This window comes from Stylophora pistillata, chromosome 12, assembly GCF_964205215.1.
Source record: "Stylophora pistillata chromosome 12, jaStyPist1.2, whole genome shotgun sequence".
Taxonomy (NCBI): domain Eukaryota; kingdom Metazoa; phylum Cnidaria; class Anthozoa; order Scleractinia; family Pocilloporidae; genus Stylophora; species Stylophora pistillata.
Window position 1 is genome coordinate 14,557,385 of NC_142530.1, and position 27,616 is coordinate 14,585,000.

At 39.8% G+C, this 27,616-nt stretch overlaps 3 protein-coding genes across 5 annotated transcripts; 1 reads left to right on the top strand and 2 right to left on the bottom strand.

Moving 5' to 3' along the window:
* Window positions 1–7,369: 7,369 nt before the first annotated feature.
* Window positions 7,370–16,859, bottom strand: LOC148718916 (uncharacterized). 3 transcript variants are annotated; one of them, XM_088740824.1, is made up of 5 exons: window positions 16,410–16,851; window positions 16,104–16,327; window positions 14,432–14,522; window positions 9,099–9,269; window positions 7,370–8,301 (listed from the first exon to the last, which is right to left on the bottom strand). In XM_088740824.1, exons 1-5 carry the CDS (start codon window positions 16,525–16,527, stop codon window positions 8,294–8,296), a joined length of 612 nt encoding a protein of 203 aa, XP_088596950.1. In that variant the 5' UTR covers window positions 16,528–16,851; the 3' UTR covers window positions 7,370–8,293. The 3 variants fall into 3 exon arrangements, with proteins under 3 accessions (XP_088596950.1, XP_088596951.1, XP_088596952.1); XM_088740826.1 differs by lacking the exon at window positions 7,370–8,301 and adding an exon at window positions 12,267–12,315 and having other exon boundaries at window positions 9,130–9,269; window positions 16,410–16,859; XM_088740825.1 differs by lacking the exon at window positions 14,432–14,522 and having other exon boundaries at window positions 16,410–16,855.
* Window positions 16,860–18,312: 1,453 nt separating this feature from the next.
* On the top strand, window positions 18,313–20,914 carry LOC148718917 (uncharacterized). The gene is made up of 3 exons (XM_088740832.1): window positions 18,313–19,450; window positions 19,922–19,972; window positions 20,133–20,914. The coding sequence occupies exons 1-3, from the start codon at window positions 19,256–19,258 to the stop codon at window positions 20,232–20,234; spliced, it is 348 nt and encodes a 115-aa protein (XP_088596958.1). The 5' UTR covers window positions 18,313–19,255; the 3' UTR covers window positions 20,235–20,914.
* Window positions 20,915–22,703: 1,789 nt separating this feature from the next.
* LOC111330820 (uncharacterized) lies at window positions 22,704–26,075 on the bottom strand. The gene is made up of 4 exons (XM_022935773.2): window positions 25,856–26,075; window positions 25,558–25,781; window positions 25,041–25,131; window positions 22,704–23,755 (listed from the first exon to the last, which is right to left on the bottom strand). Exons 1-4 carry the CDS (start codon window positions 26,031–26,033, stop codon window positions 23,343–23,345), a joined length of 906 nt encoding a protein of 301 aa, XP_022791508.2. The 5' UTR covers window positions 26,034–26,075; the 3' UTR covers window positions 22,704–23,342.
* Between the last annotated feature and the right edge of the window lie 1,541 nt (window positions 26,076–27,616).

The following is a 27,616-nucleotide window of genomic DNA, read 5'->3' on the forward strand; positions in this document are numbered from 1 at the left end:
CAACCCTGTTGTCTACACAAGAGGCATAATTGATAATTGATATTAGCGGCTCTGTGTCGCGTCTGCAGGTGGCTCTGGGTTTCTACTAGGCTAAAGCAAGATATGGGCTGCACTTATTGGAAATGACTATTAGGAATTGATACTTTGACAGATGGTACAACACCCTTTCTGTATTGTTAATCCATCATATTATCAGTTGATTACGTGGCTGACTCTGAGAACGCAGGTGGGATGCAGCAGATTCCCTTTTTATTGGTCTCATTTACACTGAGATTTTCCTGCAAGGCATTCGTTCATCATAAAAATAGTCAGCAAAACTGAAAGAAAAAGATTCTGCTCTGACACGATGGGTTCTGTAATCCTTAAGAGCTATGCAAAGTCGGAAATGCTAAGTCAGCCTCGTCCTAGAGTTGACGTGTGTGGGGCCGGACAGGTTAGCGTAAGCCGGTTCGGAAAAGAATCCGTCCGACCCTTCTCATCGCACGGCTCTGTTACTTTTTCGGGTATGTGACTTAGAAGCAGTGGAGATAAGAGCATAATTAAGCAGGGCGGTCGGTCACGTTTTTACCGGCTCCGTTGTTTTGCTCTATTTCTTATTTTTCTTATGGGTTTTAGTTCTTATGGCTTGCTGAGTACTAGTCGATTGGATTAATCTGACGTTTTGATTTCTCAAAGATTTGGCCTTCCTATTTTTGGCATTGCAAATCGTTAACCCATTGCTGATGAATCGGACTCACTATCACCCATGATCTTGGATTTAGGCGTGCACGACGTCGTGCTTTTTTCCTGTTGTCAATCATTCGTTATCCAAATTCGATTTCTACCTTTAATCTCACCCGTTTGGTTGTCAGTGGTGACATCAATGTCAATCCTGATCCTGATGATTTTCAGTTTATTCCTTCAAGAGTCAGTGATTGCCGGTGTTGTCGTTTATCGAATGCTTATCGTTGTCGAAACATTTCGAACCTCACTGAGATCAGATGCGTTTCATCTACGGCCATGCCAATTCAAGTCCAGTTGACCAATATAATTTGAATGCTCGTTCGCTCAAGAATAAATCTGCTCTCTTCTTTGACTACGTCTGTGAACGTAAAATGGACATGTTTGCTATAACTGAAACTTAGCTTTCGCTTAACATCTTGCAAGCATTGTTGGATCGTCATGCTCCTGTCAAGAAAAAAAAAAATTCGCGCTCGACCCTCTGCTCCATGTATGACTGATGAAATTAGGTATGCAAAGCGGCAAAAACGGAAGGCTGAAAGATGTTTGCGAGCTTCGAAAACACCCACGAATTTGACTCTTTTTCGTTCCCTGAGAAATCGCGTGAAGTATTTGATGAATAAAGCTCGTCGCGAGTATTATAGGAATCTTATTGATGATATGTGTAATGACCAAAGAAAGTTGTTTAAGGCCAGCAGGTCTCTTCTCAATCTCGCTGACGGTTCTACTTTCCCTTCATGCACAGACTTTCAAGTCCTGCCTACTGATTTCGGTGAATTCTTTGTTCAGAAGATTGCTGGTATAAAGTCTATGATCTCCACTGCTCATCGATCTTCATCCAGCATCCTGCCTGCTGAATTTGTTACTGATGCGTCATTTTCTCAATGCGAACTTTTATCGACAAATGATATACAGGCAATTATTTTGTCGTCTGCTAAGAAGTTCTGTCTTCTCGACCCGATTCCAGCTACATTACTTGTTGAACATCTTGATGTACTCCTACCTACGATTACAAGAATGATTAATCTATCGCTGAGTACGGGTCATTTCCCTGACTCTTGGAAACTTGCGATAGTGCGACCACTTCTCAAGAAAGCTGAGCAGAGTTACGTTGACAACCGCTACAAACGGAACTTATTAACAACTATGCTCGATCGCGCGTACCGTTTATCCTCTTCATGGCTTTATTTTTCTGAGGAGTGTGAGCGCTTGAAGAATTTATTCTCACGTTTGGACTACCCTCACCACCTTATCAACTCCGCCATTAACACCTTTATTAACTCGAGAATTGCTGACCAGCAGCCATTGCAGGCGTTGGGAAGATTGGCGAAAAATGATGCAACCCGAGTAGTCATACCCTTCAAGGACCAAGACTCCGCTAACATTGTTAAGACACAGTTGAAAGACCTTAGCATTAAGCTCCAAACCACAATCCAGCCCGTATTTGTCAGTCGGAAAATTGGCCAAGACCTTAAAGAATGTAAAACCAAACCACAGCTGGTTAATCAACAGTGCGTAGTGTACCAATTTAAATGTAACCTGTGCGATACAGGGAGCTATGTTGGTTACACACGTGGGCATTTATATGCCCGCGTGGATAGCCATAAGAGCACGTCATCTTCAGTACGCAAGCACTACGACAACGACCACGCAGGTGCTGTCCCTGAGGACCTTCTTAGCTGTTTCAAAGTTCATCAAGAAGTGCATGAACAAATTCGATTGTCTTGTCAACGAGATAATAATAATAATAATAATATTAAAATTTATAGTGCGCAAATTCCATAAAATGTTCAAATGCGCATTACAAGATTAAAAATTACCATTAAAATAGACTTACAATAATTTTAAGAAACAATTAAAAGTAAACTTAGAACAATTAAAAGTAAACTTAAAAAAAAAAAAAAAAAAAAAAGCTATAAAAAAGCACTACGAAAAAGGTGAGTCTTAAGTTTAGCTTTAAAAATATTTACTGTTCCTGCGCTCCTGATATCCAGCGGTAGTTCGTTCCATAGTTTCGGAGCAGCACAGGTAAAGGAATGGTCCCCCAGTGTAGCTTTCGATTTAAATGATGGATGGCTAAGTAAAAGCTTATCGCTGGAATTTCTTAAATTATATTTGGAGGGGGGTCTAAGGGAAATAAGAGAGGATAGATAAGAAGGGGCTAAAAAATTAAGAATCTTAAAAGTAATTAACAATATTTTAAACTCAATTCTATATCTAATTGGTAACCAGTGTAACTTAAAAATTAAGGGCGTAATATGACAAAATTTCTGTTCTTTAAGAATCAGTCTGGCACAAGCATTCTGTACTTGTTGCAGCTTATTCAACAAGCAGTCCGGTAGTCCATATAATAGGCCATTACAATAGTCCAGGCGGCTCGTTATGAATGCATGGACAAGAGTTTCAGTTGACTGCTGTGAAAGGTACTTTCTGATCCGACGAATATTATAAATGTAGTAAAATGAAGAGGCACAAATTTTCGTGATGTGTGTTGCCATGGAGAGCCTTGAATCAAACCAGGAACCAAGATTTCTCGCAATTGGCACGGGGTGTATGTCTGAGTCGCCCACACGTATACTGATATTGTCGAGCTTTCCCAGCTGTTGTGATGTGCCAATGATAAGGAATTCAGTCTTGTCGTCATTTAATTTAAGATCATTATTCAACATCCAAAGACGAATGTCTCTGATGCAGTCCTCCATACTCCTCACTACAGCAAGTTGTTCAGCTCTGTCGTTGGGACTAAATGAGATGTAAACTTGTGAGTCATCAGCGTAACAATGAATCGTGGGCAAATGATATTCAATGATCTCAAAAAGCTTGCTCGTATACAACGAAAACAATAACGGACCCAGACAGGAACCTTGAGGCACACCGCATTCTAATTTAAAAGGTTCCGATAGCGAATCGTTAATCATGATCCGTTGAGTTCTGCCAGACAAATAGGACGTAAACCAGGAGAGGGCTTTCCCCTGTATACCAAATGATGACTCAAGTCGACGTAGCATGGTGTCGTGATCAACTGTGTCGAAGGCAGCACTTAAATCGAGCAGAATAAGCAGAGTAACACGTTGACTGTTCATGTTAAGGAGAATGTCATTCGTAACCTTAAGGAGTGCAGTTTCTGTGCTGTGGTTCTGTCGATAGGCGGATTGAAACACTGGGAACAGATTGTTGCCATTCAGATAATGCTGTAGCTGCTTGGCAACAACAGTCTCAACCAGTTTTGAGATAAATGCCAAATTACTCACGGGTCTGTAGTTCTTAAAAACAAGAGGTAATCCATCCTTCTTCAGCAGCGGCCGTACTAGAGCACTTTTCCAGATGCGTGGAAAATAACCAGAATCAAGCGAAAGATTTATTATTTTCGTGATCGGAGGTAGTAGCACATCGGCGAAGTCAGTAAGAAGCTTGGTTGGAATAGGATCAAGAAGACAAGATTTCTTTGATGAAGCTTTGATTAAATCAAACACCTCTGATTCGGACAGGAGAGTAAATTCTGAAAAACAGGAAGCAGTCACAGTACTGGCAGCGTCAATGGTGACAGGAAGGCGGCTCTGGTTTGCAATAGCAGACTTGATATCAGCAATTTTTTGAGCAAAGAATTTTCCAAAATCATTAGCCAACTGATAATCATTAGTCGACAGTGGGAGGCCAGGACCATTTGATAAATTCAGCAGGGACTTACTTACTTACTGCTTTACATCAAACAATTAACACCGAGTTTGAACGTGCAAACGGATTCTATCCGTGCTAAAGTATTTGTGTAGCTACCTCCCCTATGCAAATTAGTTGTAACTCTTGAACTCGCATTTGTTAATTTTATTTTCATTTGTACCCTTGATAATGGCGTCACAAGCATTTGTCTTCGAATAATCTGCTTCCAGTGTATCAATCGGCGTACCGCCTTCACCACAGTGCTGAAACCACTCTGTTGAAGGTCGTGAACGATATTCTGCTTAATGTGGATAAACAACGTGTGACTTTACTTCTTCTCCTTGATCTGAGTGCTGCTTTCGATACTGTGGATTACGGCACGCTGCTACAACGATTGGAAGACTCCTTTGGTATCCAAGGCAAGGTCCTTTCATGGTTTCAATCTTACCTCTCTGGTCGTTCTCAGTGCATTTCGGTGCACAGTGCACTTTCAAGAAGATTCAACTTGGATTGTGGTGATCCGCAGGGATCTTGTCTGGATCCTCTTTTAGTCACGCTCTGCACTAGTAGATTGTTTCGGATTGTTCAGTCGCATTTACCTGACGTTCACTGTTTTGCAGACGGTACTCAATTATATATTTCTTTTTGCCCCAATGACGCTATTGATGAGCTTTCCGCCTTTTAAGTGCTTTGGAGTCCTGTGTTGATGATATTCGCTCGTGGATGTTAACCGACAGTCTTAAAGTGCACCTACACCCAAAAAATTTTTTTCGCTTAACGAAGTAAGCTTATTTTTTTGAGTATTTCTGCGCAAAAATTTTTTTATTTGCTCAAATCTTCAATTTTCTATGCCCAGTCAAAATACGGAAAATCGGCCGCCATCTTGCCCCACGACCGAGTTTAAAGAGGAATGGCTCTAGTGGGTAATGTGACGTCAAATCGAGAACACGAAAGTCTGCTTTTCACACATTTTCACTTGTTTGGGAAGGTTGTAGTCGATAATTGTCCGAAAATATGCCGACTAAGTGTGTTGTAGAAGGATGTAGCAACGTGCGAAATTTGCAAAAGGGTATCGCGCTCCATACAATCTTCATACAACACACCTAGTCGGCATATTTCGGACGATATCGACGACAATCTTCCCAAACAAGTGAAAATGTGTGAGATGCAGACTTTCGTGTTCTCGATTTGACGTCACATTACCCGCTAGAGCCATTCTTCTTTAAACTCGGTCGTGGGGCAAGATGGCTGCCGATTTTCCGTATTTTGACTGGGCATAGAAAATTGAAGATTTGAGCAAATAAAAAAATTTTTGCGCAGAAATACTCAAAAAAATAAGCTTACTTCGTTAAGCGAAAAAAATTTTTTGAGTGTAGGTGCACTTTAAGCTAAATGATGATAAGTCTGAATCTTTGGTTATAGGAACACCTCGGCAGTTTGCTAAAGTTAATACTCATTGTATACGAGTGGGTGATTGCAACGTCACAGCAGTCTCCTCTGCTAGAAACCTCGGCTCTTGGTTTGACACAAAATTGTCAATGGCTACCCACATAACGAAATTGTCTGGTTCTTGTTTTTATTATCTCTATAATATTCGGTGTTTACGGAAGTACCTCTCTAGACGGTGCACTGAGACTCTTGTACATGTATTTGTGTCATCTAGGATTGACTTTTGTAACATTATCTTGTATGGTATTCCTGACTATCCGTTAAATAGGCTTCAAAGAATACAGAATGCTGCTGCTTGACTGGATTGTCAGCAGAGTAGATACTGCCATATTACACCTTACTTCTTAACTTACACCAGTTAAATTTCGAATTGTTTTAAAATTTTTTAATTAAATTTAAGGCTCTTAATGGTTTAGCACCTACATATCTAGCCTCTTTTACCTGTATTAAGTCACCTTCACGGTATAATCTTTGGAGCTCTCGTGATAACCTCCTCCTTAGTTGCCCTAAAAAGTTATCTAAGGTTACTTCACATATGCGGCGAAACTTTGGAACATGCTTCCTCTGGAGATTAGGTCTAAAAGCAGTGTTGCTGGCTTCAAGTCTAAACTTAAGACACATTTATTTCGTGATGCGTTTTCATAGTCTGCTAAATATTAATTATTTTGTGTATTGTGATCTTAACCTATTTATTACAGTTCTCTTAGTTTTTAACGATTTAAATAGTTATATGATTTCCTAAATTTTACCTCCATATGTTATTTGATTTAGGGTTAGTTCTTAACTCCTGTAATGCGCATTTGAGCATATCCACATGGAATTTGCGCACTACAAATACTGTATTATTATTATTATTATTATTATTATTATTACTAAGTTATGTACATCTATGAATGATGAACTTTACTTTCCTTGGCACAGAAAAACTGAGCAGAAATTGCAAAGAAAACTGACGACAAGTGGCGATATGCAAGATAAAGGCACAAGTAATTATCTCTTAGTTAATGAAAATCCAGTCACTTTGTCGCTAGAATATTCTTGAAACAAAAACATGCCAACTTGTCCTTCTCGGCGGGCAGTTTGGGGGATTCTAGTCAAGAATTTTTGTGGTTCTTTAATGTAATCCGCGTAGAGAAAAAGAAAGGCTTAGAACGCGGAAGAAACCACATAGTTTGACTGCATTTTAGATATCAAATTCGATAACGTTAAAAAAAAAGAGGAATTCGCCCCATGTAGCGCTATGAAAATGTTTCGGTTTTCTTTGGGTATAAAGGCAAATAAACAATAGACTTTTTTGACCAATCAGAAGTCTAAGTTAAGCCATAATATGTATATTATCTTGTGGGTTTGAAAGAAGTTTTCTTATTACAACTTCAAGCCAAATGCTGCCATAGTTGGGATAAATAAGAGGTAACTTCTCTATCAGTCATCTAATCAAATTATTAGAAAAATTCCCGCGTCAGTTACATCGGCAAAGTTTAAGTCTATTGACAAATCTTTCTTCAAATAAACTGAAAATTCAGCTTTCATTACACGTATCCAGTAAACTAAATACATAACTTTTTTTTAATTACATTGCACACAACTATTTACACAACTTTCATTACAATACTTAACTACTGCACTAAACATAATAAACAGGACCTACGGTATAACACAACTAATTCATACTCACTCACGTACACACACTCACGAACAAGTTGACATAGCAAAGTCACCCGTTTCAGCCCGACATATTCTAAATTATTCAACTACCTCTAGGTTTTACATTGCCCACTTCTTCCTAAACATATCTAAATTATTCTTTTTTGTACAGATATATTTTTCAGTCTCATACTTTAATTTGACTTTTGATTGAAAACCTCGTATACTTGGGAGTTCTTTATTCCTTCTACACGCCCATAGATAAATTTTTCCTGTAAGTAACAGATAGTTAAGTAAGGGAAGTTCTGGTGTTAAAAGACCGATTAATATATCCTTCAAATTAAGATGTATCTGCTGTTTTGTGAAAGATAATTAATATAATTCAAAATCTTTCCAGAAAGAAATTGAATGGCATAAAACTTCAGTTTTCTCGTGTTATTTGAAAAGCAAGCCTTTTTACTGACAAAAAGAGAGTAATAGTCTTTTGATTTCTTTTTAGTCACACCAAAAAGGCCGCAGTCAATTTTGAAAGATGGATTTAGGACTGTACAATCTGGATTATGATTGGGATAAATAAGAGTTAACTTTTCTATTCATCATCTAATCAAATTATTAGAAAAATTCCTGCGTCCGTTACACCGGCAAATGTTTCTTCAAATAAACTGAAAATTCAGCCTTTATTGCACGAATCCAGTAAACTAAATACATAACTATCAGAGGAGTTTAAGCCGCTATCTAAACCATACTTTCTGTGCAATGTTGGTCGCATCTATTTATGTCAATCCATCATGGTCATGTATTGTTGTATTTCTTTATTCATCCTCTAAGAAACTGAAAGGATCGCAAAAAATAATTAAAAATAGAACTTAGAGTAACTTGATTAATTTGGCAAAAGGCAAAACCAAAAAATAAATACTCGGGGAAGATTGGAACGTCAGGGCTAAAATAAAACATATAACGCCCGCAGTGTTAGAAGACTGATACTCAGATTCACGCCCTGCCAGAGCTCAGGTGAACACCCTGGGGTTGGAAGGTGGTTGAAACTTCAGAGCAGGAGGCTTAGGAGGGGCTGCAAGAACCTGATGGCTAGGTTTTCGTTTGAAGGCGGGCATCCCTTGCTTGAGTTCCATTTCTTTATCTGGGTCACCCGGTGCGAGCTTTATGTTGCTCTGACTGTACTTAGAGCAATTTTCCTCCACTTAGCAGTTTTACGTTGAGTTCTCATTGGTTCTATAGGAAAATTCATTACTTGACGATGGAATTCCGCATCAACTTGCACGCCAAAACCGATGTCGTACAAATCGCGAAGCAGAATTCACGAGTCAAGTAATGAGTTTTCCTTGACTCGCATAATTGAATAAAAATGAGAAAACAGCATTACTTATGGTTGTTATGTATACGTGGGTGCGAGACAATATCACTTAACCTCGTTTCAACTCGTAATTTCACGCTAAGTACCTTGCTTCGTTAACCAATCAGAATGCGAGATTTTATTCAATGATGCGATTCTAAAATTTATTTTTCTTTATTCTGATCGGTGGATGTGCTGACTTTAAATTTGGGTTTACGACACTCAATTGGAAAGGGCTTAAATGAAAAATCTGTCAATTTGACATATTCCTCCTCACCACAGTTAGCCCAAGTTCCATTGTAAGTAGCAGTAAGTGCACACCACAACGTGTGCCAATTGTATTTGGTACAAGAGTGGAAGGTCTTCCCCATATAGGTGAAAGGGAAGACACAGCAAGCGCCCTGCTGATTGTCTGTCTTTTTGCCTGGTGGGCACCCACTTCCGACGACTGCAAGAAAAAAAGCGCGAAAGAGATTCATGTGAAACCAGTAAACCTGTGGGCGAACATTGATGGTAATCATTAAATGACACAGGCATGCTAGAAGAAAAAGAACTCCAAGTGCTCCTAAAAGGAGTGGAACCCTACGACCTTCCGATGAGCACTGCGGATGCTACCACTGAGTGACTTAAGTCGGGCTAGGTTGTCTAACTAGGTCTATAGTGACAACCTTTTTGTATACTGCCAGGATAGGAATGTCGATATGTTGTGCTTATGAACAATGATAATATAAATGAAAAAGATAAATTTAAAGCATGGCGATTTTAGGTAAACGGTAATGTTAATCAGTAAATGACACAGGCACGATCCAAGTACTTTCAGTAAATCAGTAAACTTAATATAACTTCAGATCAAACATTTTTTTTTGAGATACCTAGTAATTCGTAGATTCAGTTCTACTTAGCTCCTAGAACCTCCAGAATCCTCTCGAAAAATGGTTTGATTTAGGTTATCTCCCTACCATTTCGATAAGTTCGATAAGGACAATAAAACTTTTCCTACTGTAATAAGATGAACAAAATGACTCCTTAAAATGCAGCCAACAAATATTAATAACAAATTATCCATGAACGACGTTTTATCAGGCAGAGGCCGGCGTTTGTAAGCAACCCAGCAGGCTGTGTCAAGCGTTTGAATCAGAACAATAAAGTTACGTTTCGATTAAATTTATTCTTATTGCGTCGAAAAAGAAACCTTTTCTACCGTAGGGAAGCGATTTGCAGATTTGGTGGCGAGTTTGTATGTTTTATCTGATGAGGCGAACTCGTGGCGATGGATGCAGACTGGTAGAGGACGAAATTCTGAATTCAACGGTTCTAACATATGGAATTGTATCGCAAAACGCTGATACCAAGTAAAAACCTTTAAAAAAGGTTTTCACTGAGTTATTTGGATCCTTCTAGTGTATACCCTTGGTAAAACTAGAGTTTTTGATAGATATGCCAATTGTATCAGTTATGTTGGAGGTAAATTATAGAAAATTCAAAAATCGCAGTTAGCTTCATGTTGCTCCTGTTTAGAATGATCTAGATAAGAACCTGAAACTACTTCCTCTAAAATCATTCAAAGACAAACGGAAACTGACCCTCAAACACATCTATATATAAATAAAAAAATAAAACATATAAAAAAAATAAAACATATAAAAAATAAAACAAATAAAAAAATAAAAGCTATGGATAAAAAAAATTACTCCATAGCTTTCTACCGGGTACCATTAATTTCTTAAACTTTCGTGATCTCTAAGTTTCTTATCTTTATTTATTACCTATTACCTCACATATTTTTCGCTCTTTTACTTTCGTATTCGTTTTGGCTGTATAACTAAAAGCCTTATCTGTATTCGTAGATTTTCTAAAACAAGGTGAAGCTGAAGCGCTTTTCAAATATCCATTAGCTGCTTGTCTATTTTTATCAATTGTTACTATAGATTGTTAGTTATCCAATTTATCTCTTGAATAGTTCTTTAATCTTTTTTATTGTACATATCTTACGCTGTTTTTATCTTTTATTTGGGGAAACATCATCATCATAGGCTCAACCTCCAGTTTTCCTTTTCAAGATTTTTTTTAGTACTTTTTTTATCTTGAATATTTAAATACGTTATGTCATGCTATGTTATGTTATCAAGGGCTATCAAAATCCCCATAAAAATATGGGGCTAGCCACGCAAAATTCCGAGATAATTGGGTTTGAAATCTGAAAAAAGTGCTGATGTTGCTTTTTTTCAAAAGGTGAAGGAAAATAAAATCTCACCGTCAATTCCTTTTAATTTTGATTTTTTTTAAAACGAACTCAATGGGATAAAAATCTTTAAAAACAGGAAAAAAAAAACGGAAAATACCATCCTCAGGACAAGGTAACGGTAAGATTTTGTTCTCAAAATGACTGCATTGAGGCCATTTTTAGCCTTGGTTACTCTCGCGTACGCAGCCAAAAATACTGGAAAAACATTGTTTGCCTTATACTTCTTCCTTTTTTTCGGTGTCATTAGAAATAGGGGTCAACATACGTTTTTTAGTTATTTCGTCGTCACACTTTGTTCGAGCTTTCCTAACACCTCCCCTGTAAGTAAACACATCGACACCGGTGTGGCACGATTGTCTCGCGTGAGGGACAATTTCCCCCTACTTTCCCATGCCGCGTAGTACTAGTGCAATCTCAACAAATGCTCAATTGTTAACTTATGATTAGTCCAGGTAATTCTTTTTCTTTTAGATACAATGAATATATGAAGTTCATATATTTTGAACTGCGGTATTAGATACGTATGATGCACGATCCTCGCGGTAGGTAGCGCTATTTATGCAATAGCGAAAATCAGACCTGAAAAAAATCAGGCCTGTACGGGATTCGAACCACTGACCTCTGCGATACTAGGGCAGCGCTCTACCAATTGAGCTAACAAGCCAACTGGGAGCAGGCCGTTAAGTTGATTCGTAATAAACCCGTGAAAGTGATAAATCAGATACAATGAATATATGAAGTTCATATATTTTGAACTGCGGTATTAGATACGTAGGATGCACGATTCTCGCAGTAGATAGCGCTATTTATGCAATAGCGAAAATCAGACCTGAAAATCAGACCTGATTTTTTTCAGGTCTGAATTTCGCTATTGCATAAATAGCGCTATCTACTGCGAGGATCGTGCATCATACGTATCTTTTGCTTTTGTTATTCAAAGAACCGAAAGATGTATCTCCGAAGAGATGTGGAGTTTAATGAAAACGATTTCGGCCTGAAGCGAGCCATGGCAACAGAGCCAGACCCAAGGTGCGAGGAAGCAGAGCAAACCGAAGTAATCCCTAGAAAAGATGAAGGAGAACAAGAAGAAATGAAGAATTTAGAAGAAGACTCGGCAGGGGAACCTCGACGGTCCGTAAGAACAAGAAAAGTGCACCAGTCAGATATGGCTAGGAGGAATACGCAGACACGGCAACTCACCGCGTACAGCATGTCGTCTATCATCTTTCTGGGATTGATGAACCTACAACTATACAAGAAGCAAGATCAGTTAATCAAGCTGCAGAGTGGAAAGTCGCGACGGCTTCAGAATACAATTCGCAGATTGAAAACAAGACGTGGAGGTTGGTTAAATTACCTCCAGGTCGGAAAGCTGTTAGGTGCAAATGGGTCAGTCTAAACTGAAACACTCCTGCGATGGTACAGTGGAACGATTCAAAGCACGCCCAGTGGCCAAAGGTTACACCCAGAAATATGGTATTGACTATGATGAAACCTTTTCCCCTGTAGTTCGTTTCTCTTCAATATGTTGTTTGCTAGCGTTTGCAGTTCAGAATGATTTGCTGATTCACCAGATGGACGAAGAAACAGCTTTTCTCAACGATAAACTTGATGAAGAAATTTACGTGCAGCAGCCCGAAGGATACATAAAACCTGGGGAGGAGCATCTGGCATGCAAGCTAGAGAAGTTGCTGTTTGGGTTAACGCAGTCTTCCTGTTGATGGAACAAAGTTTTTCGGGAGTGCATTGAGAAGATTGGTTTTATTCAAGCCTCTGCAGATCCCTACGTATTCATCAGAAAGGATGCATTAACTATTATTGGAGTTCACGTTGACGATCTGATGATTCTAGCAAGAAACAGTACGGTGGAGATGAGAGGTGTCAAGCACAGTCTAAAGCTACAGTTTAAGATGAAAAATATTGGAGAGCTGCATTACTGTCGGAGTCTAAATCGTTCAAGATGTCAAAAACAAGCTAGTCTTCCTTCATCAAGGGCACTACGTCGCAAAGATGCTCGAGAAGTTTGGGCAAACAGAAGCCAAACGAGTGTCTACACCTGCAGCTTTGAAAGTCAAGCTGCAAAAGGATGATGGTTTTAGCAGACCCGTTGATGTGACCTCGTATCAATCGATTGTAGGTAGCCTACTTTATGCTGTAATCGCAACACGTTCAGACATCGCCCAAGCAGTGGGAGTTGTGTCGAAGTTCTGGGCCAATCCGACACAAAATCATTTAACAGCAACAAAGCGAATCCTCAGATATCTGAAAGCAACCGCATATCTTGGATTGAGTTACAAGAAATATGCTGATGGAAATTTGATTGGTTACTCAGATTAACATTGGGCGGGTGCTATGGAAGACCGTCATTCCACTTCAGGAAACGCGTTCTCACTGGTGCTTGGGGCAGTAAGTTGGCTAAGCAAAAAGCAGGCTACCGTCGCATTGTCGACAACAGATGCAGAGTATGTAGCACTCAGCAAGGCCACTCAGGAAGCAATCTGGCTTCGAAGGTTGTTGGCAGACATGGGGGAACCTCCAGAGGGACCAACTAAAATATATGGAGACAACCAAGGAGCTATCTCGATGACTAAGAAGCCCGTGTGCCATGCCAGGACCAAGCACATCGATATACGTTACCATTTCGTTCGCGAAAGAGTACAAGGCGGAGCGATCGCTTTCAAATGCATTGGTACAGACGAGATGATTGCTGACATCCTTACGAAAACTTTGCCTAAGCATCACTTTGAGAAACTTGTTACTAAGCTAGGCATGAAGACTGTCAAATAAGCAACATCAAAAGTAGGAGTGTTGTTATTATGTATATTATGATTCGACCGTTGTTATTTGAATCTAACATATTTCACAGGAAATGTTAAATAAATTTAACTTATGGTTGGTCCAAATGTTTCTGTTCCTTTTGTTATTCAAATCTTTTAAAAAAAAAAATTAGCATATATATATGTATTTTGTTTTTTTTCTCTCTGTTATAACTGTCTTTTTCGTGTGAGTGGAATAAAAGAAGCAAAGGTTTGTTTTCAATGGTGTAAAAATATCAGTGGGCACCGTCCTAGAAACAGTGGCACGATTGCGCATAGAAACAAATCAATTGTCCTGATTCAAACATCATGTAATTACACGGCTTGGAACCCACCAAACTGAAAAGAATAACCCCGTTTGATGATCGACTAAATTCCCTCTAAACTAGCGAACCTTTATTGACGGGTAATTTTATGTGAATGAACCCTGAACAGCAACGGTAAGATTTCATTCGCAACGAAAATTCTACCTTTTACTGCAGTTTTGAAGTACTTTAATTGCGAGAAAGCACCAAATTAGAACTTATTTTCATTGATAACTGTACTCACCTTTTTCGCAATGTTTCCCCTTGTAACCTAAATGACATTGACCGCTCTTTGTTTTTCCACTGTGCTGGAGGGAGATGACAATGCACGAGATCTAGAGTCATAAATGAACGAGTCAAAAAACTGTTTGATGGGTGGATCATACAATGATACTTCAATAGCTTTCTCACGTAGTTTTCTGGCTGTCTTTCCTCCGTGAATTTCATTACTTTCTGAATGTTTCCCAACGATAGTCTTTCAGCTACCTCAAAACTTCAAGAATTCGTTTTTCTTAAAATCCTTACGTTCGCATGAACTTTTAAAAGGCTGAAATAAGGGGTCACTATTGGGCTAACATAACTCCGAATGTGCACCCCGGCTCTAAGACTAGGTTTACAATAGAGGAGAGTTTTCCGGATTCGTAAATGTTTCCGGATTCATCAATTTTGGAGTATTCGGATTCGTAGGCGTTTACACTGAAAGGATATTCGGATTCCTGACCGTTTACACACAACGACAACTCCGGGAACATTCGAAATGTAATGGTTACCAAGCCCAGTGTTGTTTCGTCGTTCGATCGACAAAGTGAAAATGCCTCCCCCAAAAAAGGCTAGAGTAGATCCAGATGCCACTGAGGCAAATTTGAGTTGGACAGATGCCAAGCAGTCTACGTCGTCGGCGATTAAGTGTGGCTGACTTTAAAATTTGCGTTTCTTCAGTTCCCACTTTAAGACAAGGTTTACACTAGAGGAAATTGTTCCGTGATGAATCCAAAATGTTTTAGTACCGGATTCACTCTGCCGTTTACACGAAAGTGGACGAATCCGAAATATAACCTTCCCGGTTTGGTCGTGTCTCCGGAGATTTCGAATCCGGAATTTAAAGTGGGAACTTTGAATCCAATAACTTTTGAATCCGGAAAGCTTTGTCGTGTAACCGCTTTTTTTCTCGAATCCGGATATTATTTCCACCTGCAATCTTTTGAGTTTGCGGTGAAACCAAAATGGATCTAGTGCTAACATTGCTGGCGGTCTCCGGTTGCCTAATTTTGTTGCAGGTTCAGGCGATAAATGTTATCATGTGTACCGCAGTATTTCTGAAGAAACGCAAATTATTATTGCAAGGAAGTTTAACGTCAGCCACACTTAATCGCCGACGACGTAGACTGCTTGGCATCTGTCCAACTCAAATTTGCGTCAGTGGCATCTGGATCTACTCTAGCCTTTTTTGGGGGAGGCATTTTCACTTTGTCGATCGAACGACGAAACAACACTGGGCTTGGTAACCATTACATTTCGAATGTTCCCGGAGTTGTCGTTGTGTGTAAACGGTCAGGAATCCGAATATCCTTTCAGTGTAAACGCCTACGAATCCGAATACTCCAAAATTGATGAATCCGGAAACATTTACGAATCCGGAAAACTCTCCTCTAGCGTAAACCTAGTCTAAATTGCGGATTCAAAATCTCCGGAGACACGACCAAACCGGGAAGTTTTTATTTCGGATTCGTCCACTTTCGTGTAAACGGTAGAATCAATCCGGTACTAAAACGTTTCGGATTCATCACGAATCCGGAACAATTTCCTCTAAGTGTAAACCTAGTCTAAGTCACACAAACTGGCTGCTGACGCTAACAATTAAGCTTTTGTTGTACTGACGACGCTGAAAAGGCTGAAATATAAACAGGCAAACCAACCTGTATGGAGCCATAGTATATAGATCCTTTTTTCTCTTTGAAATAACTTGGTTTCAGCTGTCGTGTGCTTTTGTTCAGCTCACAGATGCGGTCTTTTGTTTTGTTTCCTGGTCGTACATTGAACGACTTGCAGAAGTTGTTATCACTTCCAAGGCATAGAAGTTGGCATTCAAAGTCGTGAAAAACAATAGTGGTACTCAAGGCATGTCCACTTAAAACACGATCTTGAAGGCAAAAAAAAAAAAGTTTTCGAAAATGAAGAGATAAAACAAATTTAAAAAATGACGTGTTTTCAATAATACATACCAACTTGAGTTTCAAATATGCTTCCGCAAAAGTCTTTGTTTGACGTCGAAAATGCAATTTCCAGAAAAATTCGGAGAAATGTAATGATAGCAACCTTCTTTGGGGACGAAACAGCCATTAGAAAATATCCACTTGTTTTTCTTTCGAATTTCTGACCAACTGCTTCAGGATTTGTCGTAGATGTTTAGAGAGTTTTCACTTCTCATTTTTTATTTATATTCACGCGAATTTTAAAGATCATTAGTGAATCTCAAAACAGTTTATATGAATGTTTTTTCCGTGTTTACATAGCTTCATAAAGTTTCGAGTGAGAGTTTTGGCAGAATTAACGACAGGTTAAATGAATTCGAGACGAATTTAATGGTTTATAACCTTTCTTGAATCATTTATCCAACAGATACACATGTATAATTCCCCATGCCAAACTGTTGTATACACAAGAGGCATAATTAAAATTTCAAATGAAGTATTTTAGGAAACACAATGATCTGATATTAGTGGCTCTTTCCAGGTGGCTCTGGTTTTCCATTTAGCTAAACCAAGATGTTATTATCTGTTAATTACTTTCTCTTAGCTAAACCTATCGGAAATGACCATTAAGAATTTATACTTTGACGGGTGGTACGACATTCTATATTTTCAATTCATCATATTATTAGTTGTTTACGCGGCTGACTCTGTCTTGACACGACGGTTCGTTACGTGCTATGCAGGGTAAGAAACAGTAAGTCAGCCTCTCCCTAAAACTGACGTGAGTAGGGCCGGACGGGTCGACGTGAGCCGTTCTGGAGTTAACTTGTTTGTTTGTGTGTGTGTGTGTGTGTGTGTGTGTGTGTGTGTGTGTGTGTGTGTGCGTGTGTGTGCGTGTTAGCCTCCTTTGCAAGCGTTATAAGCTCGTGATCGCTTATCCGAAAGCCATGTTTGATTTAGAGTCAGAGTGAACGGTGGGTGTAAGGGGCGGGGGATGGAGTCACCCACCCCAGCCCCTCTCCCTTTTTATGACCGTCACACGCCCCCTTGGTACAAATTACTTTCTCTCCCCAGCCTTTCACTGCCATTTAAATTAAAGATGGCGGTCATTTTCGCTGAAAAAATACTAAGCACTCGCTCGCCCCACTATTCCGCCTGCTCTGTAGGCTTTGAGTGTGTGCGTGTGTGAGTGCGTGTGCGTGTGTGTGTGTGCGGCGTGTGTGTGTGTGTGTGTGTGTGTGTTCTTTGTTTGGTTTGTTTTGTTTGATTGGAGAATCGTTACCGTAGTTTTCCAACACTCGCCTTTGTTTTGTGTGTGATCGCGTCGTATTAGGGTTGAAGAAAATTTCTTAAACCTTGATAAACTGTTCGCTGTGACTCTCGGTCAAATGATTTGCCTTTAAGTCATGACGGTACGGCAGGGCACAGCGCGTTCGTGCGTCATATTGATAATGACGCACGAACGCGCTGTGCCCTAGCGTACCGTCATGACTTAAAGGAAAATCATTTCTTAGTCCGCAGAATTACAGGTAACCCAAATTTACATATGATGTACGATCCTCGCAGTAGATAGCGCTATTTAAGCAATAGCGAAAATCAGACCTGAAAAAAATCAGGCCTGTACGGGATTCGAACCACTGACCTCTGCGATACTAGTGCAGCGCTCTACCAATTGAGCTAACAAGCCAACTGGGAGCAGGCCGTTAAGTTGATTCGTAATAAACCCGGGAAAGTGATAAATGAGATACAATGAAATATATGAAGTTCATATATTTCATTGTAACCCAAATTTACTTGCAAATGCAAGTGTACCAAACGTTCCAATTGATAGATTTTGAATCGGAATTTCAAAAATTTTAAAAATTGATTCACATGGTAAATTAATTTACTGAGATGAAAGACCTAAAAATTTGAATTTATCTCATGCAACTATTTTTTCTGACATCATCTGGCTTAATTTTGCGATCCATTGTTCAAAAATCTAATTTTCCCATGATAGTGAGATTTTTCTTCTTCTTTATTCTTCTTCGTTCCCAGTGGAACATAGGTCCTCAACTAGAGCGCTCCGCCTAATCCTCTTTTGTGCAGTGCCCTTTGCCTCATTCCACTTGAGATGATTCCTCTTTAACTCCTCAATTCTCGTACGTCGCCAGGTGTGCTGGGGTCTCCTATGGTCTCCCTCTCTTTCGTTTCCCCTGTGGGATCCACTCCAGGGCCTTCTTGACTATATCTCCATCTGGTCTCCTCAACGTATGCCGATCCAGCCCCAAGTTCTTTGTCTTATCTCTTGCTCTATCAGACGCTGCCCTGTTTGTCTCCAAAGCTCCTTACTGCTGATTTTTCTAGGCCACCAAATTCCCAGGATGTTCCTCAAGCTCTTATTGATGAACACTTGCAACTTCTGCTCCAAACTCTTAGTCAGCCTCCCAGTTTCAGAACCATACAAGAGCACCGCCTTCACATTTGACCCAAAGACTCTCAGCTTGGTCTTGGTTGTTAGTGTTGTGGGTCGCCATATTGCTCTCAGCATCGCAAATGTCTGTCTCGCCTGTCTAATTCGTGCCTGAATGTCCTCTCAGATACTGGTGCCCATTCCAGCAAGAATTGTGCAGCTTCTTTAGACAGAATGAAGCAAACTCCTCTTTCATGATTTTCACCTTCATCTATCCCTTAGTACAGCACAGTTTCTCCTGCAGCTATCCTCGACCTCCCACAAGAGTTCCATCTCATTTCTCTCACTCCTAGAATACTAATATCATATCTCTACATCTCTCTTTGAGCACCTGAGCACACTTACCAGTCTCTAACATTGTCCTAACATTCCATTGCCCTATCTTCACATACGCTCGTGGTGACAGCAATTTCATCGGTGGTTTATGCGTCATTCTTTGCTTCGCACGGTGCTCCAACCGGGTGTTAGCATCTTGTACCCCTACTTCCCGATAGGGCGCAGTGGTAATGCTAGTTTCGATTTCTGTAATATGTTTCTTTTTTCGAAAGCGGGTTATCGGCCCGCCGCCCAACCTCCAACCTGTCAAGTGAAGCGTTACAAGTCTCAGGCGGAGGCCGCGGTAAGAAACGTACCCTAATCTCGCCTTAAGATATTCTAAAATTGACCACAGTGACCTTTCTAGTTTTTGTTTACCGTGTTTCCTTAATAAAGCGCTCAGCCGCTTATTTAGACTTTCACCTACCAGGAGGGGCACTTATTGGAAGGAGGGCGCTTAATCCAAGGGGGGTGTGGGGAGGGCTTATCAAGTTAGCGCAGCATTACGAAAAAAAATTTAAAAGACAGGTAAAACACATCAAGGAACTATGCAAACCATAAGGAGATAGAAATAAGTCGAACGGGAAAGAAACTTTTCTCTTGTATTGATGCTGTTGTTGTTGAAGCTTGAAACATTGCAAATAAAGTGGCAAAAGAAACAGAGGGCAGGCTCTTATTCGGAGGAGGCTAATTATAGCGTAAGCGCTTATTTGAGGAGATGCGGTACTGATTTATTCATTTTTTGCCACAATTACAAGAGTTCACTTTCTCACAGGAAGCGACGGAGGATTCTCTTAAAGCTGAAAAAAGAAAGTTACAAAGAGAGGTTTGTATATCAATGATTGTTGTCTTTGTTTTGTTTTCCAGCTTGTTTTTCACCCTCTACTCTTTCTCCTCACTTCGTGTAATGCCCTGTTTTTTTGTTTGTTTGTTTTTATGTTTTGCCAAGTTTTTGTTTTAGATTTTTTTACTGTCCTTTATTGCAGCTTCGTAAAGCGCAAGATGAAATAGGCGAATTACAGACCGTTAACGATCATCTTCAGAAGAGATTCGATAAACTAAAGAGCAAAAGAAAGGACGACACGTAGTGCATGTAGATAAAGTTTTGTTACTAATTCAGGTAGCATTTGTATGTCTAATTCAATGAACAGAACTTGACGTATCCGGTTTGATCTGAGGCGAACAGGCCTGTTTGTGCAATAAAACAACAAAGGTCGTTGGCGGTTCGCGATTGGTTTTTGCAGTCATAAACTGTCGCTGTCAATGTTATGGTTTCGAAAGTACCTACCTTGTCTGATTGGTTGGAAAGAGTTAACAAAGTGCTTCAGAAAGTTAAAAAAAAAAAATAGCAGAGACAGTGATTAATGAAAAATAACACCTGAAAGTACCATAGAAGATAATTTTATACACACGAGGTTATTTTATATTTTCCAACGTAAGATAGACACATTTTCGCAAGGGAATGTTTGATAACTCGAGGGAATTGTGTGGAAAACGTAATGCTGTTTACGGCATACATACATTTGGCTTGCAGTCCTTGTTAATAGTTGTGAGGTTATTTTTCCATAAATAGTCTCCATTCAGTAAATAGGTACACACATCAAAGCCTTATCAAGTGGCTTTAATATCACTTTGATCGCTGTCAATGCGTAGTTGTCAATAAATCTGGTAGTCAAGCCTTAGCATGGAATGGAAATTATTTTTACAGCAGGAAATTGTTGTTTACTAGGTGATACGAAAGAGATAATGATGAAAGTTTTGAAATTTTCCCGAGTGAAACCCTTCTGCTTCCAGGAGTTTTTGGCACTTAGTTGCCTCCGACAGTATCAATACATTTTTTTCTTCGTGGAGCAACAGGTTACGAGAATGCACAAAGTTATCGGCTGGAACTGTACTTGATTCAACACTAAACTTCCTCAACTAATTACAAGGAAATGAGTGGAGGGAGTGGGAGGTTTTAAATGGCTCCAAAAAAGTATCGTGTTGGTGGAAAGTCCTCTACGAGATTTCTTAGAGACGAGCGATGTTATTCTAAGGGGAGTTTAAAGGTATGGCTGATTGATCTTTCTGGCGTTTTTTTTTTTTTTTTTTCCTTTTTTTTTTGTCTTTTTTTTTTCCAATCTATCCCCCTCTCTCACAAAATCTTTTTCCTCGGAGTTAATTCTTTCTAGAAGTGTAAGGTGGCGAGTCACTTCATCCCTCTCCAAAAATGACCATGGGACTCCCAACCCCCATCCCATCTAATGCTTGTTATTCATTTCAGTGGAAATTATTTTCTGTACGTGCTGCCGGGATGGCGCTAGCAAGTACTGTTTTCTTTTTAAAACGATACGAGCCCTTTGCGCACTTAGTATATTGCGTCCTCTCATTAAAGTGCTACTGAAACGTAATTTTCATATCCGAGATTTTTGCAATATAATAGAGCTTGAACGTTATTTGCAAACGCTGTGTACTTTTTTTGGGCCAACGCATAGCGGAAAGTACATTTTTAACCATTCGAAGTTGACCGGCTGAGATCAAAATTGGCGGCCATCTTGGCGCGGCCAAAACAGCCCTGTGACGTCACTGGTTGTGTACTTCTGTGAAAGAAAGGTAAAAGCATGGAGTGTGGCTTGCATGTTGGGAGGCCGAAAGAGAGGATTTCGGGCAAAATGCCATCCTCGTCTTATTCATTGGCGGCCACATCGGCATCTTGGCTATCTGCGAGAGGTTCGCCTGGATAGGGAGCAAAATTCCCGACTGATATCGAGAACGAATCTCTACCAGTCTATTTAGTTAATCGGCAACTGACGAGATCCACAAGATTAGGATCGAAACCGCGGTCTTGCCTGACCATCTACAGAAAATGTCGAAAGACATTATAACGGCAGATGGGCTACTAAACGCCCCGGGCCAAAGCAATGCCATTCAGAGAATGAAGAAAACATGGAAGCCTCATACGACACCGCCACTGAAGATGATCTACTCGGCAAGTCTGAGGATAACAGACAAATCGCTCTGTACCAAATGCCTAGCAGAACATGCCCAGAATCCCTACAATATAGGGCGAGGGCCAAAATAAGAGCCGACGAGGATTTCAAAAATGAGATAAAGCAAATCCTTAACAACGCGGAGCAAGAAACAGTAAAGGCGATCATGTGCTTCTATGAACGTGAAATCGGTCGTTTTAATACCGAAATAAAGAAAAGAAAACGAGCCAAAACGGCTGGAACACTGAACACTAAGAACTGTAGTACGATCGAATCAGCGCGCGTGACGGAAGCTGAAAGCAATCAAGACAACTTAACGATCGAGACAGTCAAAAAAATACAAATGAATAAAGGCTGATAGTTTCGAAAGAAACTGTTTGGGGCTGCGTCGGTGGGAGTAGCGAAATAATTTGGATATATCAACAAAGTTGAAATGGTAAATTGGCCACCGTAATGATTACAAAAGCTGACGTTTCGAGCGTTATCCCTTCGTCGGAGTCAAAAAAATAGCTGTACATCTACAAAGGTGAACGATTCGAAAAAGACGCAATCCCTGATGTGTGTACTCAGAGCCACACATAAAGCAAATTCTCATGAAAAACTGGCATTTAATAGAAACACAACCACTACTGAGTGAACTATACAAAAATCCGCCGCCCGTATCTTACAAAAGAGGGCGGTCGCTCAAAGACATACTCGTGAGGGCTGAACTTTGAATAGGCTACTCTAAACACACGCTTGGGAGTCGTGTAGGCCTGTCAACCCCATTTTATGCCACCATCTTCCTCTTCGCTACTGGAGACAACTTCGCTTTGTTCAGAAGAAGATTCACTTGACAAAACTTCGATATCTGCCATCTCCTTCGCCCACGAATACAAACAAACAGTGAGTGAAATAAACCACGCTATCGGAGTGAACACAACCAGTGACGTCATCAATCCATTTCGCTCGGTACCAGGGCCCGGACATGGTTTTGTGTAAAATTTTTGATTTGAACGGTTAAAAAAGATATCTTTCGCTTCTTTTTGGCCAAAGCAAATTATCTCATGATGATCAGCATATTCAAAACTACAGGTCAGAGCAACTATTTCAGATACGAAAATTTCGTTTCAGTAGCACTTTAAATATTGGCTCCTGATTACGAGTAGTGTTGCTTTATTTGCTCAATGAAGGGGGGGATCGTCCCCCTTGTAAAACTTTACAGCTAGTACTTTTGGGTCAACTAGACTAGAGAAGTCTCTGGCAAGCAGTGCCAATAGGTTGGTGGTTACAAGGAGAATCATTCCATCGGCCATGGTCGGACGGTAGCGAAGACGGACCGTACATGTGGCCACACGGCTCGTTAGCATTTCCATTCGGCTCACCCGTGTTCCAGTTTTTGTAAACTGGAACTGAGTGGTCATACCAGTAGAATCCGTTAGCTGTCGAGTTCCACTTCAGCCCAATCCAAACATACCGCAGAGATGTAGCTTGTCTCTTTACGAGGTCCCAGACGAAGTCGTTTTCTTCGGCGCTGTTGATCTTCACCAGTTCCCCTTTGAGACGGCGGCAGAACGTTTGAGCTTGGAGCCAGGTCTTGGAGTCAGAGTCATCAATCAAGTAACAGTTATTATTGAACAAAATCCATCCTGTTGGACAGACTAAAAACGAGTCGAATGTTAGATAAAAATCAACATGTCAGTCAGGGTAACGTCTTCTACGTGACCACTGGGAAATGTCGCAACATTTCTGAAGAATTAAGAGTTCCCCGTCTACTCACCGGCCAAAGAACCAATCATGGACCGCAAGCTTCTTAAATGTCAACATGCGAAACAAACATTGTTAGCTTAAAAGATGTATTGAAACTCTGTAAATCGATGTGTTTTTTTTTTGTAATGGATTCTAGGGCTTCCAGCGACGCATAAATCCATAGGCCTTCTACGACTGAAAAAGAGATCAACAGAAATGAAAACACGGAGGGGAAAAATTGCGAAATGGCGACATATTCAAAAGTTGACGCATGCTCAGATATCTATCTTGGCGAAGTGTTATTTTATGACGTTATGTTTTGAGAATAAGAAGAGAGGATCTTTCGAGTGACACTGCGCTTGCTTCGGTAAAATTTTTTGAAAATTGGCTCAATAATAACCATATACAGTCTCTTTCAAATGGTCTATTCATATAAAATCTCCCGTTCCAAGGAGAGGTATTTAGCGTGGAATTGCGAGTTGAAAACGAGGTTAAAGATATTGCTTCGCATCTGAATAGACATAACTATCGCTCAAGATAAAAATAAACAATGTTATAGCTGTTTTCTGTTTTCTTACTATTATTCAATTATGTGATTCAAGGAAATTTCCATTATCAGACTCGTAAATTCCGCGTTAAATTGCACTTGAAAACCGAGAACGCACTCCTCGCTTCGCGATTCTGCGATATCGGTTTTCGCTTGCAATTTTACGTGTAATTCTCTCGTGGAGTAATGAATTTTCCTATAAAATCTGTCAGCCAATGGGATAAATTTAGAAAACAGCAACTTAGAGAATATCGGCAAAACTGTCTGAACGACTTTGAGTTTTTGCCATTTCGAAAGGTCAGGCAATCATTTCCATCATGAGGAAAACAATAAATATATTCACCGAGGGAGGTAAAGATAAATTATTTAAGTATTAAGGCCAAAAATTGGAAAATATTTGCCCGTTATAATTAGTAGAGATGATGTTACCATGGTAGTGTCATTCATCTAAGAATCGGCAACCAAAATAGAACTCATTATATCGTTAGCCCAACTTTTAAATCTATTGAGAGAAAACTTTCAGATAAATTAGCTAGGTTTACTTTCGTAGCTCGCGCCCTGAAGTTAGTTTTATTCGTTAATACTCGTGGGAACCGCTCTATTGAAACAAAAAAGGATCGAACTTGAACTTAATTAATAACTGTATTCACCTTTTTCGCAATGTTTCCCCTTGTAACCTGAATGACATTGACCGCTCTTTGTTTTTCCACTGCGCTGGAGGGAGATGTCAATGCACGAGATCTAGAGTCATAAGTGAACGAGTTAAAAAACTGTTTCATGGGTGGATCATGCAATGATGTTTCAATAGCCATCTCATGTTCTTTTCTGGCAGTTTTTCTTTCGTGGTTTTCGTCACTCTCTAGATGTTTCCGAGGGATAGTCCTTCAGCCACCTCAAAACTTCAAGAACTCGTTTTTCGTAATATCGGGGAATCCGGCTACGTTCACATGAACTTTGAAAAGGAGGTGTTAGACTGAAATAGGGATCAATAGTGGGTCAATAGTAGGGATCAATAGTGGGATCAATAGTTAGACTGAAATAGGGATCAATAGTGGGCTAACAAAATTCCCAATGTGCTCCAGCTCTAAGTCACGCAAACTGACTGCTAGCAAGCTTTTGTTGTACTGACGACGCTGAAAAGGCTGAAATATAGACAAGCAAACTAACCTGTATGGAGCCATAGTATATAGATCCTTTTTTCCGTTTAAAATAACTTGGTTTCAGCTGTCGTGTACTGTTGTTCAGCTCACAGATGCGGTTGTTCGTGTTGTTTCCTGGTCGGACACTGAACGACTTGCAACTGTTGTTATCACTTCCAAGGCACTGTAGCTGGCATTCAAAGTCGTGAAAAACAACAGTAGTACTAAAGGTATGTCCAGCTAAAACACCATCTAAAATGCCATGAAAAAAGCTTTTAAAAATAAAGAAGAAAATAAATTTAAAAAGTGACGTGTTTCATACTTACCAACTTGAGTTTCAAATATGTTTCCGCAAAAGTCTTTGTTTGACGTCGAAAATGCAATTTCCAGAAAAATTGGGAGAATTGTAATAATAGCAAACTTCTTTAGGGACAGAACAGCCATTAGAAAGTATCTACTTGCTTCTCTTTCGAATTTCTGACTATTTGCTTCAGGGTTTGTCATAGATACCCCGACAGTTATCACGCCTCTTTTTTAATGTGAATTTTAAAAGTCAATTAATGGTGATTCTTAATAGGATCAGGTTATATGAATGCGTCTTCCATGTTTACATAGCTTCGTTTAATTACGGGTGGATTTGGGCAGACTTACTGACAGGTTATTTGAATTCAAGACGCATCGAATGGTTTATACAACTTTTGAGATTTTCTCAACATCCAGAGCGCTAATAGGAAGCTATGTGCTAAAATCTAACAAGTCCAACGTTGCTAACTTAAGATTTCTTTTTTAAAAATAAAATGCGTACGAATTTGAACGTTTTGAGTTTACATATCTTGGTGTAAACACATTTCTCGACTGATGAAAATGCACTTGCTATCTTTAATAATTTATCAACAGATAACAGGCATAATTCCCCCCGCCAACCTGTTGTCTACACAAGAGCCTGACATAATTAGAAACTAAAATGAAGTATTTTAGCAAATTAACATAATGATTTGTTATTAGCGGCTCTGTGCTATGTCTTTGCAGGTGGCTTTGGGTTTCCAGTTAGCTTCACCAATATATTGGCTGAACATATTGGAAATGTCCATTAACAATTTATACTTTGACAGATGGTACCACACCCTTTCTGTATTGTTAATCCATCATATTATTAGTTGTTTACGTGGCTGACTCTGCGAGCGCAGGCAGGACGAAGCAAATTCGCTTTCGGTTTCTATTGGCCTAGTGAACCAACTTACCGCTGAGGTTTGCATACGAGGCATTCGTTCATCATAAAAACAGTCCAAGAAAAATAGAAAGAAAAATTAAAGACTCTACCTTGACACGACGGTTTGTTACGTGCTATGCAAAGTAAAAATGGTAACCATGAGAACATGGTCAACAGTTTTAATAAGTATTTTTCATCGGTTGGAAGTCTAGCAGCTTTTAAAGCCGGTCAGTTAGCCAAGGACCAAAATTGGTCTTTGGACTCAAATGCCTATGAAACCTTTAACGTTTCTACGCTGAGTGAACAGTTCGAACTTCAACCTGTATCAAAGAACGATGTGGCGAATGTTATACGAAAATTCATGACCTGACGAGGGAATAGACAATATTCGTATTCCCCGACGGCCCTGGGGCGAGTAAGCGCTTGTGCGTGAATGCGAGGCTAATGCGGGGGGATGCTGCTGCGAAGTACAAGAAAGTTATGGCCGGTTTGGCAGAAATGGAAGTAAATTTTAAAAACTGGAAGGTTCCAGAGCTTAAAAAATACCTGCAGGCTCGAGGAATATCTGTCTCCAACTAAAAGAAGGAAGAATTAGTCGAACTGACGGAAAAAGCCCACGAACTCGCTCTCGAATTGACCGACGACTGTGAGTCCATAAGTGATGTTGTGAATGCGAAGCCGGGTTGGTTACAAGAGATGGTTTAATCCCAAATCCAGAAATCCAGATGGTTTCTAACCTTCGATTGGTTAGGTTTAGTTGCCTTCTGAATTCTCTTTGTCGTGGAAGCATTCTTCAAACGTTTCGTCTCCGGATCCTGGCGTTGTTTCACTTCTTTTCGTTGGAGATGTTTAGGAAAATCAAATATCGTAGGAACAG

What these genes read in the sequence shown, in the direction of transcription:
- LOC148718916 (XM_088740824.1), bottom strand. Translation starts at nt 16,527, where the DNA reads ATGGCTGTTTCGTCCCCAAAGAAGGTTGCTATCATTACATTTCTCCGA. An exon ending in CATATTTGAAACTCAAGTTG is followed by an intron (nt 16,328 to 16,409) that starts GTATGTATTATT and finishes TTTGCCTTCAAG; the next exon opens with ATCGTGTTTTAAGTGGACAT. An exon ending in GGGGAAACATTGCGAAAAAG is followed by an intron (nt 9,270 to 14,431) that starts GTGAGTACAGTT and finishes TTTTTCTTGCAG; the next exon opens with TCGTCGGAAGTGGGTGCCCA.
- LOC148718917 (XM_088740832.1), top strand. Translation starts at nt 19,256, where the DNA reads ATGCGTCATTCTTTGCTTCGCACGGTGCTCCAACCGGGTGTTAGCATC. An exon ending in AGTCTCAGGCGGAGGCCGCG is followed by an intron (nt 19,451 to 19,921) that starts GTAAGAAACGTA and finishes ACTTTCTCACAG; the next exon opens with GAAGCGACGGAGGATTCTCT. An exon ending in AAAGAAAGTTACAAAGAGAG is followed by an intron (nt 19,973 to 20,132) that starts GTTTGTATATCA and finishes CCTTTATTGCAG; the next exon opens with CTTCGTAAAGCGCAAGATGA.
- LOC111330820 (XM_022935773.2), bottom strand. Translation starts at nt 26,033, where the DNA reads ATGACAAACCCTGAAGCAAATAGTCAGAAATTCGAAAGAGAAGCAAGT. An exon ending in TATACTATGGCTCCATACAG is followed by an intron (nt 25,132 to 25,557) that starts GTTAGTTTGCTT and finishes TTATGACTCTAG; the next exon opens with ATCTCGTGCATTGACATCTC. An exon ending in GGGGAAACATTGCGAAAAAG is followed by an intron (nt 23,756 to 25,040) that starts GTGAATACAGTT and finishes ACTCGTTTTTAG; the next exon opens with TCTGTCCAACAGGATGGATT.